The sequence below is a fragment of the Ochlerotatus camptorhynchus genome, unplaced genomic scaffold, assembly GCF_037179485.1.
Source record: "Ochlerotatus camptorhynchus isolate MF236.1 unplaced genomic scaffold, CSIRO-AGI_Acam_v1.1 ptg000230l, whole genome shotgun sequence".
Classification (NCBI taxonomy): domain Eukaryota; kingdom Metazoa; phylum Arthropoda; class Insecta; order Diptera; family Culicidae; genus Ochlerotatus; species Ochlerotatus camptorhynchus.
Genome location: NW_027040720.1, coordinates 1,284,064 through 1,301,736, shown reverse-complemented (window position 1 = coordinate 1,301,736; position 17,673 = coordinate 1,284,064). Strand labels below are relative to the sequence as shown.

General features: G+C 40.7%; 1 protein-coding gene across 1 annotated transcript; it reads left to right on the top strand.

The window, feature by feature from the left end:
- Window positions 1–7,973: 7,973 nt before the first annotated feature.
- Window positions 7,974–9,060, top strand: RPA2 (Replication protein A2). The gene is made up of 3 exons (XM_065225480.1): window positions 7,974–8,106; window positions 8,168–8,825; window positions 8,891–9,060. Exons 1-3 carry the CDS (start codon window positions 8,094–8,096, stop codon window positions 8,970–8,972), a joined length of 753 nt encoding a protein of 250 aa, XP_065081552.1. The 5' UTR covers window positions 7,974–8,093; the 3' UTR covers window positions 8,973–9,060.
- The last annotated feature ends 8,613 nt before the right edge of the window (window positions 9,061–17,673 follow it).

The following is a 17,673-nucleotide window of genomic DNA, read 5'->3' as shown; positions in this document are numbered from 1 at the left end:
CAACATTTTTGGCTGGAGCGAAAGTGAGGATAACAAACTTCGCACTTGAAAATGGGATTACGGATTACGCAAGTGTGCATTAGAGTGATGCAAAATTTGAAAATTTCGCTCCATAATACTTAAAGGATTCCAAATCGGATTCTGACTAACCTCTTAAAATTTGAACCCGGTTGGTGAGAAACTGAGATGGCACAAACCATTTGAAGTTTGTATGGGAATTACTATGGTAAAACCAAGATTTTTGTTCATGTCTATCTAATAATTCACCACATTGGTCTGCTTCAAAAGCTTTCAACTGTTCTAGTAGAAATTTTTTTCAGCTACAACTTTGCTGAAGACCACTTTTTGATTAAATGCAAGGATCGAAAGTTTTCAATGGTTCAATGCGCTGATGTCTTATGATCATGCTCAACCAACTGGTCAGCAGGCAACATTGGTGTTTCTGGGTCGTTGAATTGGACACAAAAATCATGGCTACTATGTAACACTGCAAAATACAGTGTTGCCTACAGAGCAGCTGCTTGATCATGTCATAAGTTCACCAATCTCTTTAATAATTAATAACTTTTTCCTGTCTCGTTTTACATAGAAATGATCTTTAGCAAAGTTGTAGCTGAGAAAATTTTCTATAATAATAGCTATCGAACTGTTTCGCAGCTCAATATGGAAAAAGACTCGAAGGCAATGAACAAAAAGTTGAGATTTCCCATAGTGATTTACATGTAAACTTCAAATGGCTTGTGCGAAGTCTGTTTCTAACCAAATGAGTTGTAACTTTTGGAGGCTAATCAGCACTGGCGTGCACAGGGTGGGGCAAGGTGGGGCAATTTCCCCTCCTTTTATAAATAAGATTTTTATTTTCACATTTACAAAATTATAATATAAAATAACATGATTTCTTGATAGCTTGGATTGAAGGTAAAATAACTTCATTTCATATAATAAGGCCACTGAAATCCTTTAATTGCGTCAATTTCTTTGAGATGGTGCCTGAAAATTGCACAAAAAAGTTGCATGAAATGACAAACTTCAATTGGGTCAAAAAATTGCACCCCAGTGGTGCATACAAAAAAATTCTTGTGTAAATTTTTTAAGGGTGGTTCATGGAGGGTTAAAAAAAGAGGGTACATTTAAAGTTGAAAAAATTCACCTTCGTGGTGGTAACTCGAAGAAAAAGCTTTTTATTGAATATTTTCGGTGTTAAAATATCATCGAGGTGGGGCATGGAGGGACTGATCAAAATGAATAACTCTGGTGTAAAAATTGAATCACGCTAAAAATTTGGAGGAGCACATTTTACTGAAAATTTCTGGTGGAAAGTTCGCAACACTGTGGTGAATGTAGAAGCAAGGTTTATTAATTTTTCTGGTGCATAATTTGCATCGTTCTGATGAATGCAAGCTTAATTGAAAATTTATGGTGGAAAATTTGCACGATTCTGGTACATGAAGAGACAAAGCTTGAAAATTGCATCATAAAAAGGTGCATGGTGAAACAAACTTCACTGACAATTTTTGGTGCACCGTTCTGGTGAATGGAGGAGCATGCTTTATTGAAAAATTTTGGAGCAAAATTTGCATTGCTCTGATAAATGAGTTAATGAATATTTCTGGTGGAAACTTACACTGGTCTGATAAATGATGGTACAAGCTTTATTTAAAATTAAACAATATTGAAAATTTCTGGTGGAAAATCTGCACCGTTGGGTGGAAAATCTGCACCGGATGGGCAAGCTTCTTTGATTTTTTTTTTAGTTTGCATTTTTCTGCTGAATAGAGAAACAAAGTTTAATAATAATTTCTGGCCTAAAATTTGCACAATTCTGACGATTGGAGGGAAGCTGTTTTACTGACAATTTATGATGAAAAGTCTGAAAATAGGGGCAAGCTTTATTTGGAGGAAAACCTGCAATATTCTAATGATAGGAGAAGCAAGCTATAAGGAAATCTGCACCAATCAGAAGATTGGAGAAGCAATTTTTATTGAACATTAACGGTGAAAAATTTGCATCGTTCTGATCAATTGAAATTTTCTGGTGTAAAATTTTATGGGGGCAAGTTTGTGTTGAAAATTTCTGGTGTAAGATTTGCAACAATCTGCTGCATGGGAGGCAAGCTGAATTCAAAATTTCTGGTGTAAGATTTGCAACAATCTGGTGCATGGGAGGCAAGCTGAATTAAAAATTCCTGATGTAAAAATTGCACAGTTCTGGTAAATTGAGGGGCAAGCTTTATTGGACATTTCTGGTAGAAAAACTACAACGTTTTGGTGAATGGACGGACAACTTAAACTTGACTTCCGAGAAGAACCTCAAGGGTATTGAATTCTGACGACAGTTCTAAAAGAAAACATTTCTGGGGATGAGTCCATGAAAAATCTGCAAATAATTTCCAGTGAATCCTGCAGATAGTTCCGAATAAGAATACTGAGAGAATCAAATTTTGAATGAAATTCCAAAGGGATGTTGAGAAAAATTTCAAGGGAGTTCCGAGGATAACTTCAAGCGCATTTTGGGAAGAACTTCTGGAGAATACAGAGGAAATTTTTCTGAAACTTTAGAGGAATTTCAGTTCCAAGGCGTTCTGAAAAAAAAAAGTTCGAAAATAATCCGAGAAGGATCTCAAGAATATTGAATTCTTATGGATTCTGGGGAGAATTTAAAGAAAATTCTGCTGATTATTTTTAGTGCATCTTGCAGATAGTTCCAAGATTATTTCGAAAAGAATACCGAGAAAATCAAATTCAGTGCCAACATTTCCAAAGGGCGTAATTGCTTTTGTAAATAATGGCTTAAGCCGTCAATTTCTCGCGAATGAAATCTCACCCCTCCAAAATAACAATGCTAGCTGGTAGAGGAAACATTTTTTCTACCTGTTGGTGTCATTATTTTTCATGAGTGAGCTTTAATTCACGTGAAATCGACGGCTAAAGCCATTGTTTACAAATGCAATTACGCCCCTTTGAAATGTTGGCACTGAATTTTGAGTGAAATTCCAAAGGGATTTTAAGCAAAAGTTCAAGCAAATTCCGAGGATAATTTTTAGCTCTTTCAGTTCCAATGTGTTCTGAGAAAAAATCATGAAGATTTCAAAATATAATTCCAGTGGACTTCTGAGAAGAACTTCAAAAGAGCTCTTAGGAGAGTTCTAAAAAAAATCCGAGAAGAATCTAAAGGATACTGAATACTGAGGACAGTTCCAAAGGATTTCTGGGGAGTATTCCAAGAAAATACTGCCTATAATTTCTAGTGAATCTTGCAGATAGTTCCAAGATGATTTGGAAAAGAATACATAGATTATTAAATTTTGAGTGGAATTCCAAAGTAATTTTAAGGAAAATTTCAAGGGAGTACTGATAATTTCTAGCTCTAGCCGGGAATAATTTTTTTTGAGGAAATTCTTCTGAAACTCTAAGGGAATTGTTCAGTTGCAAGGTGTTCTGAGTAAAAGGCAAAAAGAGATCTAAAAATAATTCCAGAGGACTTCTGAGAAGAATTTCAAAAGTGCTCACAGAGCTCTAAAAATTTCGAAAAGAACCTCAATGAATTCTGAGGATGGACTTTTTCGCAACTGTACAAAGTTTAAAGACAGCTTTTGGATTCCCTTGCAACACCCTTGAAAAGTACGTATTAGCATAGAGGTAACTCTAAGACCACTGAGTCCCGAAGAAAATCATTATTATTTTTGGCTCACTCAGTACCAGAACAACGGTCCCAAGCAGTCCCAAGCTATTTCACTCACCCCTGCATGTTCTGCGTGAATCCACACACCCCTGATGTTATCTGTCAAACTTTCATAGCGAATCAAAGCAAACATAGTGTAGTAATAGAATTTCAACTAGAATAGGGTACGTTAATCGTTTGCTTGGGACCAATAGGCTACTAAAGTGGTGAGCCAATTTAAAATCGTTAGTTTCGTATTGATTGTTGGTATTAGTTTGCCATTGAACCTTGATATTACTAAAAAAAATCATCTAAGAATCTTCTCTGAAAATTTCAAGTCATTTTTTACCGTGGTTAAAAAGTTACAGCTGTTTATGTGCGTTGCAATAAATTCGGGTTTGTCCTTTATATCATCTTTAAAACATGTTGAATGCTCGGAATCATTTTCTGTCACCTCGACTGGCAGTACTTTGGGACGGTTCACGACGGATGGGATTAAATTGCCAAATTCCATTGGCTGTCTGAAAGCAGTTTGCATTGAAGAAGATGAACCACCACCGGAGCAAAAAATAAATAAAATTAGCTAAATTAAACAGTAGGGAAACAGTGGTGGGTGGACCACGCACTTTGGAGTACTCCCCATCCCCAGACTAAATGCACCATAGAAAAAAATTGCCCCTCCTTAACAAGATTCCTGTACACGCTAGTGCTAATCAGGACCCGAATTGAAACCATTTAAGCACTGTGGAGCGAAAAAGTCAAATTTTGCATCAGTCTAGTGTGCATGTTATGAACGTCAGAAAGCTCAATGCACAGGACTCAAAACATGCTGGCAAACATGTAATACCCTGGACATACTATGGCTTATATCATGTAATATAGGCTGTCTTGCAATGAGCACTCATACATAGGATTTCCAGTGAAAACTAGATGTATGAGTGCTCATTGCAAGCTAGCCTATATTACATGATATAAACCATAGTCTGTCCGGGGTATAAGGGTTCGTTCGCATATTAACGTAACGCAATTTTTATCATGTAATATAGGCTGTCTTGCAATGAGCACTCATATATCTAGTTTTCACTGGAAATCCCATGTATGAGTGCTCATTGCAAGACAGCCTATATTACATGATATAAGCCGTAGTCTGTCCGGGGTATTAGCAACAATCAATACGAAACTAACGATTTTAAATTGGCTCACCACTTTAGTAGCCTATTGGTCCCAAGCAAACGATTAACGTACCCTATTCTAGTTGAAATTCTATTACTACACTATGTTTGTTTTGATTCGCTATGAAAGTTTGACAGATAACATCAGGGGTGTGTGGATTCATGCAGAACATGCAGGGGTGAGTGAAATAGCTTGGGACTGCTTGGGACCGTTGTTCTGGTACTGAGTGAGCCAAAAATAATAATGATTTTCTTCGGGACCCAGTGGTCTTAGAGTTACCTCTATGGTATTAGGGAGTTGAAACGTAATTTCATAAAATCTAATCTGCAAAACGATTATTTTTATCAGTTTTAGCGTCTAGGCTCGATTTATGTTGTACTACTGTAAAATACATTCAACTCTAGCCTGATCTAGTAATTCTTTTTCAATACTACTGTTAATTTCATAAAAAGCATTTGTAATATTTTTAGAGAAAAAACCGGTTACCATGTCTGTTTTGCTTTTATTCACTATATTCTTTCATGTATCATAACGTCAAATATATCATATTAACAATATGATCCATTCATACCTTTTCCAAATATTGCAATGGCGACCTGCAAAATATTGCTGCACGCACCATCTAGCGTTGAAAAAGGTCAGCAACAATCATTCATTTACAATCAAGGGGTGCACTTATTACAAAAATAAGAGTCACATTATTTTCATTAATTGCATTGTTTATATTACTTTAAAATTTGTCTGGCATGTCACTGTTGTCATCAAATAAAATAACATGCTGAAATACATTCATTTGAAATATTGAACAAATTTTCATTTGGTTTACCCCTCGTGACGATAAACAAATACAGGGTGCGTGACGAATTTTTGCAGTAAATGGCATATTTGAGAAAAAATACACCAGTTAGTTATTCTAGCAATGAATTTTGTGCGATTTATTTTCTTTCGCAACATATGGAAGTTGTAAGTAAATTTTTTCAAAAAAATTGCCTTCCCTTTCGACGACTGTAGTTAGACCATGGACCCAAAGGTCAGGACCAATAGCGTGGAAGGAATTTATCGAAAAATCATGGTTCTCGGTAATAGAATGGAAGTGCACGCAGTAGTAGGTTTTTTTAGATTTGTGGGTAGTTATATTTTTGAGTGCATGGGGGAATGCTGTCAAAAATGCTGTCGGTTTGTTTACCAACAATAGCTGACGTTTTGTTTTAACCTAACAAGAAGAACAACGATATTCCGGAAGCTTCACCGCCGAAACGAGCCAAAGCAACTAACGGCTATTGGATGCCTTCCGGAACGGGAACGTGAAACTGAAGATCTGGCAAAGTATATTGAAGACATTTTATCGGAAAATGGTTCCGGCAGTTTGTACATAAGGTAAGTAGTTGTGTTTTGCGTTATGCGAACCAGATCTGATCTGACATTTAATTGATTTTAGTGGCCCTCCTGGAACGGGAAAAACAGCTACTCACCAGGATTATAAGTGATCAAAAGCTGGCTAGCAAACTTAACATGGTTTACGTAAACTGCACATCAATCAGCACTGCTGGGGGTATCTATAAGAAAATATGCGAAGGACTGAAGCTTTCGGTTGGTGGAACAACGGAGAAATTCTATCTAGTAGCTATCGAAGAATACCTGAAAAAGAAGCACAAAACTAGAAGCACCGGGAGGTCCATGGTGCAAAGAGTGCGTATCATTTTGTCATTTTTTTATGCATTTCAGTTTTGAGTAGAGTGAAAGAGATAGAACCAAAACATTCTAGTACATTTGGTGAAAATGCTAGTTCAATCTGATAGTAGTGTTGCCATGTGGTACAATCAACAATCAATACGAAACTAACGATTTTAAATTGGCTCACCACTTTAGTAGCCTATTGGTCCCAAGCAAACGATAAACGTACCCTATTCTAGTTGAAATTCTATTACTACACTATGTTTGTTTTGATTCGCTATGAAAGTTTGACAGATAACATCAGGGGTGTGTGGATTAATGCAGAACATGCAGGGGTGAGTGAAATAGCTTGGGACTGCTTGGGACCGTTGTTCTGGTACTGAGTGAGCCAAAAATAATAATGATTTTCTTTGGGACCCAGTGGTCCCACAGACATACAAATTAGTACCGTTGTACTCCTTTAATCAAGTACCTCAAAACGTACAATTTGTGGTACTAGCTTAAAGCAGTACAACGGTAGTACAACTGGTACAACAGTGAACTTTGTATGTCTGTACAAGGTATTACCATAGAGGTAACTCTAAGACCACTGGGTCCCGAAGAAAATCATTATTATTTTTGGCTCACTCAGTACCAGAACAACGGTCCCAAGCAGTCCCAAGCTATTTCACTCACCCCTGGATGTTCTGCATGAATCCACACACCCCTGATGTTATCTGTCAAACTTTCATAGCGAATCAAAACAAACATAGTGTAGTAATAGAATTTCAACTAGAATAGGGTACGTTAATCGTTTGCTTGGGACCAATAGGCTACTAAAGTGGTGAGCCAATTTAAAATCGTTAGTTTCGTATTGATTGTTGGTACAACGGTAGTACAACAGTGAACTTTGTATGTCTGTACAAGGTATTAATCGTTTGCTTGGGACCAATAGGCTACTAAAGTGGTGAGCCAATTTAAAATCGTTAGTTTCGTATTGATTGTTGGTATTACACAACCGGCGGAATGATCTCTGTGCAGCTTTTTTTGCTGTGTGTAAAACTTAAATTCAGTGCCAACATTTCAAAGGGGCGTAATTGCATTTCTAAACAATGACTTTAGCCATCGATTTCTCGCGAATAAACGCTCACTCTTGAAAAATAATGACACCAATAGGTAGAGGAATATTTCCTCTATCATCTAGCATTGCTATTTTGAAGGAGTGAGCTTTAAGATGCGAGAAATCGACAGCTAAAGCCATTGTTTACAAAAGCAATTACGCTCCTATGAAATGTTGGCACTGAATTATTTTTTTTATCGTTCAACCCTGGTTGTGACAAGCTCGTTGGGCCCATCTTCTCGTTCATCCTCCCAGGTTCATCCAAGTTGTGCATGAATTATTCATTCGCATCTGAAAGCTTCACCCGACAGTAACTGTCATTTTTCGCGCGTTCTTCTGCTTCAAAACAAAGGCTTTTCGCTTCCGACCGGTCGCTCGTGTTGCATTTTCTCATTCAATTTACACGAATTTTCTTGGCCAAAACAGTGAAGTTCCTTTGATTCAGTTTATTAATCAGTGCTTACCGGTCGACACATCACGTCCAAAATGAACGATAGTTGTAAGTATCCGGACATTGCTTGCATTTTCCCAGAAACTGATTGCCTACTCTCCGTCCTCAGTTGGTGCCGGAGGTTTCAACGCCAATGCCACCGGTGGTGGCGCCGCACAGGAGAACAAAGCCGAAGGAGTTCTCCCGCTTACCATCGGCCAGGTTCAGGAATCGTCGGATAGTGGCATACAGCTATTCGGGATACACTACAGCATGATCACGTTTGTCGCCATCGTGCGGAACATTGATCACTCCTCGACGAAGATCACCTACCGGCTGGAGGATCACACCGGTCAGGTAGATGCCCACCTTTGGCTGGAGGAAGGTGAGACGATGCACGTTCCGGGTATCGTTGCGCACATGTATGCCCGGGTGGTCGGTTCGGTTCGCCATCAGGGCGGCAGCAAGGCGGTGATGATTTTCAAAATCGATCCGGTCAGTTCGCCGAACGAAGTGACGACCCATCTACTGGAGGTGCTGAATGCTCGCTACAAGGGCGAGGAGTACTCCAAGAGTGGCAGTGGCGGTGGAGGTGAAATGTCAGGTGCCTCAGGGGAGAAGCCTAGCGCTTCCAGCGGTGGGTTCATGGAAACGGACGGGAATACGATGGGGCTCACGGGCAAGCAGCTGGCCGTGTACAAGGCGATTAAGAGTCACATCTCCGACATTGGCATCAGCCGGCAGGAGCTGCAGAAGAAGTTTGCGCACATCAATGGCACGGAGATGCAGTAAGTGGATTTTTCCGTTGTTGGTTGGTTTTGATTTTAATTGAATTCGTGTTTTTTTTTTCTAGGAGCATAACGGATTACATGACTCAGGAAGGAATCGTCTATACCAGTGTGGATTCGGACCACTTCCTGTGTGTGGACTCGTAATGCATGGGCGGGCGAAATTCCTTGGTACAAATTATAAGGTATTTATAAGCATCCATATACTCCTACAGTCTGTTTATGTTAAATATGAATATCAGGAAAATAATAATAATTCGTATAAAATAACATTTAAAGTCAAACATTTTTGATTAATTGCTTTTAATTACATTTATGATGACAAGATCCCTTTGGTTAAGAATCTTCTAGTTTCCTGCTAAGGGAGATTGTCATTCATCAATCTTAAGCGTAATTATTATCGGGCATTTGCTGCTACCGATACATTCGTACACTGAGGCTAAGGAACATTAGAATTCCATAAGAACCTATTATGAATTTTCGACGTAAGGATTTGTTATGGAAATCATAAGAATGAAACAGCATTCATAAGTTGGCTTATAAGCTTCATAAATGAAACTTTAAAAAAAGCAATATAAAATGTAGCAGACCGGAATCGAATCTTGAGCGTTCCGATTATTAAATCCGTGATTTGTTCCCACATCTATCAACGCTTGGGAAAAGATTGGGTTAAAGGTGTATAAGAACATGCATCAAGCATAAATTTGGTCATGCTGTCAAAATTTTTCTGTAACACTGTACATATGATGCACTTTGATCCAGGGAAGTACTCAAAATCCCGGGTTAAAGTACCTTTAATGGCTTGATATCAGGAGAAAACGTCGTTGCACAGATTCAATTCGCTCGGCCCCATTATTGTAGTTCGGGCTCCAGACTGCATAGCAGTATTCCAACGTAGATCGTACGAAAGAGCAATAGAGCGATTTCAAGCAGTAAATGTCTGTGAAATTCTTAGTAATCTTGAAGACAAAGCCAAGAGTTCTGGACGCTTTGTCGACGACATACGATATATGCTTTGAGTCCAGAAAAACGCCTAAGTCTTTCACGCAATGCACCCGTTCGATAGTCGTGCCTAGTAGTTTCTAGTTGAAAATAATCGGTTGTTTCTTGCGTGAGAAAGTAATGATTGTACACTTAGCTGGGTTGCCCACCAGTCGGCGAGTGAGCGGATGCGCAGAAAAACTTCCAGATCGTCTGCAAACGATAATCGTGGCCCTGTGATAACATGGTGAACGTCGTCGAAGTAAAGGAGACATACCAATGGTCCCAGGTGGCTACCCTGAGGTATACCGGACTTTGCGCAGAAGCTTGCTGAGCGACAAGTACTCAAAGCTACTGTCAGTTGGCGCTCCGTGAGGCAAGAACGAAACCATCTGAAAAGATTTCCACCGATCCCTAGCCTATCAAGCTTAGCGATCACAATTTAGTGGTTCAGCTTATCGAAGGCTGCCGTAAGATCTGTGTAAATAACGTCCATTTGGAATCAAACGGTCTGTGATTTAAGACACAGCAGGTTCCTAGTTGTGGAACGCCCAGTCATGAATCCGTGTTGATCTATACTTATATATTGCGCATTTAGGGACTCTATGACAACCAATTCAAACAGTTTTGATACAGCACTCAGCGACGTGATTTCCCAGTAGTTGTTTACGTCGCGTTTGCTTCCCTTTTTAAGAACAGGAAACATATCCGCAGTCTTCCAGCAAGACGGAAATATGCCGCTGGAAAGAGAGAGCTGGAATATGCTGCGCAGTGTGCTTTTTAAGAATAATCGACGGAACACCATCGGGTCCAGCCTTACCTGAAGTCTTAAGTTTAGATGCTGATCTAGAAATCGTATCTGTAGTGTCGTCGACAACGCTAAGCGTTTGGTTGACCAAAGGAACATTACTGGCCGCGGAAGTAATGAGATTAGCTCGTCTTTCTAGTCTAGTCTAGTCTAGTCTACACATACACAGCCAGTACTTGAAAGAATCCTGGAAAATGATACATCTATCATTTTTCTTGTCATTATTAATGCCTGCTGCACATCAAGGATGTGAAACAAACAATAAAGCGGCCAGGCCTACTGTGTAGCGTTTAGTTAATTTTTGTGGAAGTGAATGTTTACCATGTCTACTTAATAAGTATAGACAGTGGTTAACATTTAATCCACAGGTAATCAAAGAGCGGGGACATACCGTACCAACCGCTCCGTATGCAGGATTTGAAAATAGGCTATATAAATCGTTGGGAGTGACAGAGCTAAGAAAGTTAATGTACACTCCTTGGTTGTCCGATCTCCTGGGATGGAACACAGGTATTTACCCCTTGTGTTCGAGCGAACAGTCCTCCCTCCGTACAAGCGTGGACGGCACCGCCAACCCACTGCCATCCCTCAATCGATCCAGCCGACCTCAGTTGAAGGACAACGGAGAGCGGTGTGCGGACGTAACCTATACGGAGGGAATGCTGTATTCGCCTAGGTTATAGCGCCCTTGCTCGCTACCATTTTCTTCTAGCGGTTGGGACCTGAGCACTAACTCTTGTCCTAGCCCTATATGGCATATGGTTATAGCGCCATTACTCGCTTTCTGAAAAGAGAAGAAGGGAAGGGAAGGAGAGGAAAAGGACTTGGGAAAAGGAAATGCGGAATTCCTTTCCTCATTAGTATTTGTATCGTCAACTTTTATGAAAATATATATAAATCATTTTTCCTTGGTCAGAAGTATTATTACGACATTTGAATAAGATTGTCTTATCATTTGTTATTCAAAATTTAATGTTATAATGATCAACATAGCTTTGAATTATCTAATATAAATCGGTAACACTGTCCTGCAACCGATTATTTTTCTAATCCGAAAACTAAAAATTACGAAAAAGCACTTAGGCCTTCATTAAGTTCCACTTTCACGCGACGTTCAATGTTTCGCGGTTTGCTCTTTACGCATTGTTCAGGCTATCATAACAAGCTATGACCAACGTGACGATTGCTTATGCCCTGGTTAAACAAGTAAACAAGTTATTAAAATGAAATCATGTTCCCGAAAGCAGTCAACAATGTATCTTAAACCGGATCAAGCGTGCGCCCTATTTTTCTAAACATTCCGACGCGGTCCGCCCAATATCTATCAATTACGTTTTTCTACAATAGTAGCCTGGGATAAATCCTAATTCGACCGACACGTGTTTGTTGAAACATTATATTCTGCCTAATATCAGTAGTCAGTAGTCATTAGGAAACCTGTTACTATATTACCACATATGTATCCTTCTTTCATGAATTTGTCCACTGACTGGCAGTGGCATTATGGATAAAATCCTCCTGGAACCATCTTTTATATAAATAATTTCAAGAAGCTTAAATCCGGGAGTTAGAAGGTGACAGCTCTATCACAACTCCTAAAGCCCATTTCAAGAACGCAAACATTCCGAAGCTTTTTTCGTATATGATAAGCCCCGCTCCAATACATTTCAATGTAGGAATCATTAATAATGTACTGGGACTTTCAACCAAGCGGTATTGCTTGATTGACGCGTATTTAATGAGTTGGAAATGTTTGTAGTATCACTAGTACTAGTACTCGGAAATTAAGTATGAAAATATTGTAAAGGACAAAATGGAACGAACTCACCAAATCTGGCCAAGTGAACCTAACAAGCTGGCATGATGTGTTAGAGGGGAAGTCGCAATTGTAGACGGTTGGCTTCACAGGGTAATCCGGTTTGTGGTAAAGCTTGCACGGAATGTATAGTCTTGACATACGTCTTGGCCGTCTGATACAATCCACATATGTTAGAAAAAAATCCGGAGCAACGCAACATCCATAAATTTAACGGGATGAATTTTCTTCGCTTCCATCTACAAGCACAACACTCTTCTATCTCCCACCGGTTTGTCCACTCGTGGTTGTCTAATAATCCGTTCGTTTCTATTTGTTGTAACAACCGAGCACTTACACACGAAATTATTGATTAAGTTTCAGTTGACGGAGTTTTTCAATTCTCTTACTAAATTTTCACTAAACACTCAGTAAAATTCGCGAAAAATAAAGCAGCAGCATAAACAAAACACGTCAGATCCAATGCACGGCCTACCTCGATCTCCCTAATGAGATTAGCTCGTCTTTCTTCAAACAAACTAGCAAATTTGCCTGAGAACAGGTTGCAAATGTCTTGTTGATTGCCAGCAGTTTCACCATTAAAAATTATGGAAGAGGAGAGGGTCGAGTCGACTTCCCTGCGTTGCTCATTTACGAAGCTCCAGAAGGATTTCGGGTATGATTTTAGCCGCCGTTGAATCCTCCTTTGATAGCGTTGAAAACAGAGACGACTTAACCGCTTATACTCGTGGTTGAGTCTGACATAGTAGCATTTCAGCGGCATTGTGCGGAATTTAGTAAATATTCTGAAGATCTTTCGCCATCCACGGGACGCGAGAGTCGATATGGATGATCTTTTTTGGAAACGTGCCTGTCAATGACATATGCCAAGACGTGAGAAAAGGTTTGTGCAGCAATGTTGACGTCTATAGGATCTAGAATATGCTCCCAATCTAGGTTAGACAGCACATGAACAATACTGCTCTACGGAAGTCATATGTGGAGTGCTGATGAAATCATGGAAATTATTATTTTCAATCACCATAACTAAAGCAGGGTGATGATACACTTCCTTGACTAAAGGTTCGGGTGACGTGGAGAGGAAAGGAGCTGTACCACGCCACGAGCACTCACAAAGCAGAGATCCAGGGTGCGGTTGTTTTCATTCAACAGGCCATTGCTTTGTAACAGAATTGCGGTACTGTAAACTGTCCAGGAGCTGGATGGTTCCTACGTGGAAAGATGAACGCTCGTGATCAGGACAAAAGAAACCAGTATGGATTGGAGTCCATACAATGTCCGGTAGGTTAAAATCGCCAAAAACAATAACTTCGTCGGAAGGGCCTGCTTTGTCTGAAGCGACCAAGGCGGATCGACAATGTGCGTCAATAAGCTCCAAGTCACGGGTTCGATCTGGATGGATGTACACTGCACAAAGGGCGTAGTTTGAGCGAAATATATATTTTTTTATAAAATTTAGAAGTGAATTAAAGCCTTTACATCGTTGGCGTCCCCTGGGCATTGGCATAACCTTGAGGATTGCTTGACTGCAACCAAGTCCCAGGGCTTGTCTGTAACTTTAAATTTTGAAAGTGTGATACCAGTTGTGATGCCAGTTGTGATGTAGCAGTCCAAAAGTTTGCTGGTATTTAACTACTAGTCAACATTAAATAATTGTGTAGTTGAGAATTATGATTTTGACTATGAATTGTTTTTTTTTTCAATAATAGAGCCTAATAGTTATTAAATTAGGTTCACAACTTTTGGAATACGACATCACACAGATACTACCTTTGAATTTGGCATGACCGATTGACGATTTTCTTTTCTTTAGATCAAGACGATGAAGTTTTGAAGAAGACAACGATATTAACTCTCTACACGCCGGATCAACATATAGCCATAATAAAGGAATAGAACATCATTTTATTTACATAGAAACAGAACCATCATAATAGATTATCTGGAAAGCCCTATAGATAGATAGATAGCATGAACGCAAGGCAGGATGTATGAAGAAGCGATCGAGCGACGGATTATTGGCAAGAGGTGGCTAATAATAGAAGCGAGTTTAAAACAGTCACGACAAGATTGCTCACTGAAATGGTGGAATCAGAATACGAAGACTCGGAAGAAACTCTCAGCCATACAAGTAGCGATTATCACCTGAACATCCTGGATTTCAGAGGTTTATCTGACGACGAAGATGATGCTTTCCCAGGATTCGTCTAATCAGCATCATAATAATATACCATCACGCTAATGCCAAACTCTGTGATGGTAAAATCAACTAACAACTTCCCTTACTGTTCATACTTTCATTACAACTAATTCATTTAGGCATATTCAATTGACCTGCATTGAGTTATTATTTTGCATGCAATGATATGGGAAAAGGTGGGACTCACGATTCAGCATGGAGAGTGTATTTATTTATTTATTTATTTATAACTAAACATCAACAGGCGTCATTGGCCCCAATCTCGTAAAAAAGGAACATTGCTAGACAAACTAAACTGATCTAGAAAAAAAAGAACTAAACCTCCGGCGAAGCAGCTGGCGAGTCAGGTCAAAGTCCAATAGTGCGGAGACCCTATTGAAGAGTCTCTGTAAACCACCGATTGCGCTGAACATGCTATAATTAGTTCGCTGTATGGGTTAGGCGCAGCATTGAATTATTCCGTAGGGCTCGGGTTTGAAACTTGTTGTCAATTTGCTCAAGGAGAACAGGGCAATCGGTGCGTCCTTGCAAAATATCTGCAATTAGCAATGCCCTTGCTGTATCTCTTCGGATCGACAGGGGTTCCAGATGGATCAGTTGCAAACGACTTTCGTAGCTAGGCAATCGGAAGGGATCCGTCCACGGCAGTTTACGTAGCGCATATCTCAGGAACCGTCGCTGTACAGACCTCACTCTTTCGACACCGTTGCTGTAGTGAGGAATCCAGACAACCGAGCAATATTCTAATATGGAGCGAGACAAGGAGCAGAACTCTGGAAGCTTTGTCGACGGCATACGAGATGTGCTGCTTGAAAGAGAGTTGTGTATCCTGCATCACACTTAGGTCCATAATTTGGCTGACGCGCTCAATTAGTGCATAACAAACCATACTTGAACATAATAGCATAGAGGTAACTCTAAGACCAGAAGGTCTCGAAGAAACGTGCTCAACTTTTTGGCTCAGATCTGGTACTATCTTCGGTACCAAGCTAATCGATGCACCCCTCGAATCATAGGAAAATCCACGAACCCCTCATATTATCTGTCAAACTTTCATAGCGGATCAAAACAAACATAGTGTAGTACTAGAATTTCGACTAGAATGGGGTACGTTAATCGATTTGCTTGGGACCAATAGGCTAGTCAAGTTATGAGCCAATTTAAAATCGTAAGTTTCCACCGGTTGATAATAGTCTCTTTCTTGCGCGAAAAAGAGATAACCGAGCATTTGAACGGGTTAACTTCCATATGATTCAGAATACACCAATCACCAAAATCATTCAACTGACGTTGAAGGAAGCAACAGTCTTCAATTGAGTGAATTCGAAGGAAGAGTTTAAGGTCATCTGCGTAAGTTAATCGTAGCCCCTCAATTACTAGATTCACGTCGTTGAACTAAAGCGGTCCCTGGGACGTGGCAGCGAACATACGGGACTGGTGATCACCAATGACAACAGTAAGATAGCGATCGGTGAGGTACGACTGAAACCATAGCAAAAGGCAGCCGTGGATACCTAGCCTGTCCAGTTTTGCGATAGATATGCGGTGATTTAATTTATCGAAGGCTGCAGATAAGTCAGTATGAATTACATCCGTCTGAGCACGATCGGACATACTGTTAGAGATGTAGGAAGTAAGGCACAGCAAGCTAGTGTCAGTGGAGCGACCAGCCATGAAACCATGCTGGTCGATACTAATATACAGCTTACGGTGAGCGAGTAACGGTTCCATAACAACGAGTTCGAACAATTTTGCAACAGCGCTAAGCGAAGTGATGCCACGGTAGTTGCCAACGTCTAACCAATCAATGCTGGCAAGAAATCCGTGTCGAACGAACCAGCTGGATGGACTTTCTGGAAGGAATGAATTCGTCACAGTGTTCGGCCGACTTATGGAGGCAGGTCAACGCCCTCAGTGGGAAACGACGCATGACACCGCTCTACGTACAGATTAACGGTGAAGCGGTTTCTGACCCTGCAATTGTAGCGGGCGAACTCGACTCGTACTTTGCCGATCTCGCAGCCATCGAGAAGTACGAAGACGAATTGAAGCGGAAAGCTAAGCTTTCGACGTCATCCATTGCAAGTTTCTCTGTTTCTTCTGACGCTGGAAACTCGGACATCTCCTGGCAGGAACGCTACAGCAATGGAAAGTCGGCGGGTCCCGAAGAAATCGGGTACCCTCTACTCAAGAGGTTACCAACACCAGGCCAGCTACGGATGCTGGAGATTTTCAACAATCTCTGGCTCACCAACTCGTATCCAGCGTCGTGGAAAGAGAGCTTAGTCATTCCCATCCCAAAAGTCAATGAAACAACCTGTGAAGCTAGCAAGTTCCGGCCAATAGCCTTGACATGCTGTATGGCCAAGGTCCTGGAGCGAATGGTCAACAGGAGGCTAAAGCATTTCCTTGAAGCCGAAAACCTGCTAGACCATCGACAGCACGCCTTCCGTCAAGGGCATGGAACGTCAACTTATTTCGCAACATTAGGGGAGGTCCTCAAGAGTGCCAACGATAGCGGTCTCCACACCGAGATCGTCTCGCTGGATATATCGAAGGCCTTCAACAGGACGTGAACGCCCCTCGTCTTAGAGCAGCTTGTCAACTAGGGGCTGTGTGGACCCATGGTCCACTTCATCAAAAAATTTTTGACCGACCGCTCTTTCAGAGTCGGCAACACGAGGTCCCAGCTTTTCAGAGAAGAGACGGGCGTCCCACAAGGTTCAGTTTACATTTTCGTGTATGCTGACGATGTACTCATCGTAACTACCGGCCCAACAGCAGCACGTAACAGGATCAAGGCCCAGGCAGCAGTCTCCGCTGTAGCCAGGTGGGCCAGCGCGGTAGGTTTCCAGCTTTCGGCCACCAAAAGCGTCAGGTGCCACGTGTGTCCATCCCGGCACCGTGTCAGCGGGCCACCTATTAAAGTTCAAGGCCAGCCCATACCACTGAAGAAGACGGTCCGTATTCTGGGGGTACTTGTTGACCGGTCACTCAACTTCGAGCAGCACCTTAAGGCGATCAACAACGATTGCCGCAGTAG